Below are 2,500 nucleotides of genomic sequence, written 5' to 3'. Positions count from 1 at the left end.
ACATTTTTATTTTTTATTTATTATTATTTTCTCTTTAATGACTGACGAAACACCGATATTTACTTGCAATCTTTTTTATGTGTCTGTCTGTCTGTCTGTCTGTGTGTGTGTGTGTGTGTATGAACTAATAGCGAACAGAAACATAGATTTATGTTATATAATATTATAAATGATATTTCATGAATATAAATCACTGAAATTGAAATCTGATCGAAATGAAGAAACGAAGAGAATTGATATGCGTGTGAATCGACCTTTAACGAGCAAAACAAACTCTCTCTCTCTCTCTCTCTCTCTCTCTCTCTCTCTCTCTCTCTCTCTCTCTCCATCTCTCTATTTTTTTTCTTTTTCTCTTTCTCTTTCTCTCTTTCCCGACGGAAGACGTTTTCGGTGTGAGGATATAGCCACGCTTAAAATAGAGAAGATTCAAGATACCAAAGGCGCGTCTCTCTTCGGTATTTCGAGTTAGCGACTGGCTATAAGAGCTCTTATATATTTTAAGGATCATCGTACGCTATATGAGCCGATCATTTGTGCCAAATCTTATTAACTTCCGAAAAATAATCTGTTAGAAAAAGAAAAAAGAAAAAAAAAAAAACAAAGAAAAAAAGAAAGACAGAAAAGAAAAGAAAAATGAAAAATGAAAAATGAAAAAATTGAAATACATCAGTAACGTTGTAGATTATTTTATTAAATCGAAAATAACAAATACGTTTCATCAATTTGGCACCAATTTAATATTTATGTTATAAGCTTCATTATTTAATTAAAAATAATTATTTTTAAAACGTAAACATTACAAATAATTTCATTCAAATAAATTAAATGAATTGAAAAAAGAAAAAAAAACAAAAAAAAAAAAGAAAGAAAGAAAGAAAATATAAAAGAATTAGGTTCCAAATTTTGTTGGCCAAACATCAAATAAATAAATAAATAAATAAATAAATAAATCTTAAAATTATCCATTACATTAGTAAGATATTTTTTATTCATCCATATTTCATTTCTCTAATATAAGAAATAAAAAAAAAAATCTATGATTTAATTTTATATTTATGTAATATCGTTTGAACGATTCTGATATTCAAAAAAAATTTGTTTGCTATTATTAATCACAGCAAACAAATTTCATGCTAATTTTATAGAAAATTATCATACACGATAGAATAGTATTAATAATTATGATTTTCGTGATTGGATATACCAAAGAAAAAAAATCTTTTTCTTCCTTTTTCTTATTTTGATTAGAAAAATTATGCAATTATGATAAAAAAAAATATATATATATATATATATATATATATATATATAATAAATAACATGAATTAAATAAGTCGAATGTTCGGAAACACCATAAATAATAATTGTGTTGATAAATTCGTGAATTAAAAAAAAAAAAAAAAAAAAAAAAAAGAGAAAAAAAAGTAGGAGATCGTAGTAAAGGTCTGAAAAAAAAATTCTATTTCTAATCATAAAATCCTAATGATCTTAATATATCGTATTCCGTCAGATGATAAATGTCATCATAATTAATATGCATATATATATATATATATATATATATATATATATATATACAGAAAGTCAAAGAGCTTCGTCTTGGTCAATTCAAAAAGGGAAGCGAAAATGAATTTTATCATAGTATTTATTAGCCATGGTGCTTCGAAACGTTAACAATAATCCGTACGCGACCTCGTGAGTTGCACAATTAAATCTAATTTCAGGAAACGCGTTACGTGATCTGAAATCGCGAAGGCCACTCGACTAGAGGCGGCTAGTGTTCATATACGGGGTGTCCACGAAATTTAAATCTTCTCGAGCGATTCTTTTCTAAAGAAGGAAAAAAAAAAAATAAGTTAACATCAGAATTATCGAATTCGTTTCAACGATAGATTTCGTTTATTTTTTCTGTTTTTTTTTTTCTTCTTTTTTTTCTCTAAATTATTACTCATAATTACATTGGTACGACGTTAATTTGCAAATTGTCTTTATCTATTTATTATCGTACAATTAAATAAATTAAAAGTGACGAAAACGTTTCCTTCTTTCCAAATAATCTGTAGAAAAAAAAAAAGAAAAAAAAAGGAAAAAGAAAAAGGAAAGGAAAGAAAAGTGACGGACTTAAGAATTTTATTTCTTTTTACTTTTTTGTTTTTTTTTTCCTTTTTTTCTTTTTCTTCCTTCTGTTTCAAACTATCCAAATAATAATTATTATAACAATGAACTTGATCGACAAACATTTGTATTTATTTAAATGAATTACAAATATAAATAAGAAATGAATTTATTACAATTAATATTTCTATTTCTTTTCTTTTTCCTTTTTCCTTTTTCTTTTCTTTCTTTCTAATTACCTGTCAAATTGACTAATGTTAAAATAAAAGTTCGTACGATTCTAATCCACTAATTATATAGGGAAAAGTGGATTAATAGATCGACAAGAAACAAATGGACATAGAGATAAATTAGATACATAGATAGATAGATAGGTAGATAGATA

General features: G+C 25.2%; 1 protein-coding gene across 1 annotated transcript in view; it reads right to left on the bottom strand.

Annotated features, from left to right (window-relative positions):
* Positions 1-1,774: 1,774 nt before the first annotated feature.
* Positions 1,775-2,500, bottom strand: part of LOC146872831 (uncharacterized) — a 49,733-nt gene continuing 49,007 nt past the window's right edge. The window contains exon 7 of the mRNA XM_085658867.1: positions 1,775-1,830. Coding sequence (XP_085514993.1) covers positions 1,775-1,830 — 56 coding nt within the window. The remainder of the gene's footprint in view (positions 1,831-2,500) is intronic.

This window comes from Vespa mandarinia, chromosome 8 (assembly GCF_050613455.1).
Source record: "Vespa mandarinia isolate Hongniang chromosome 8, ASM5061345v1, whole genome shotgun sequence".
Classification (NCBI taxonomy): Eukaryota; Metazoa; Arthropoda; class Insecta; order Hymenoptera; family Vespidae; genus Vespa; species Vespa mandarinia.
This window is presented reverse-complemented; position numbering and strand designations above follow the sequence as displayed.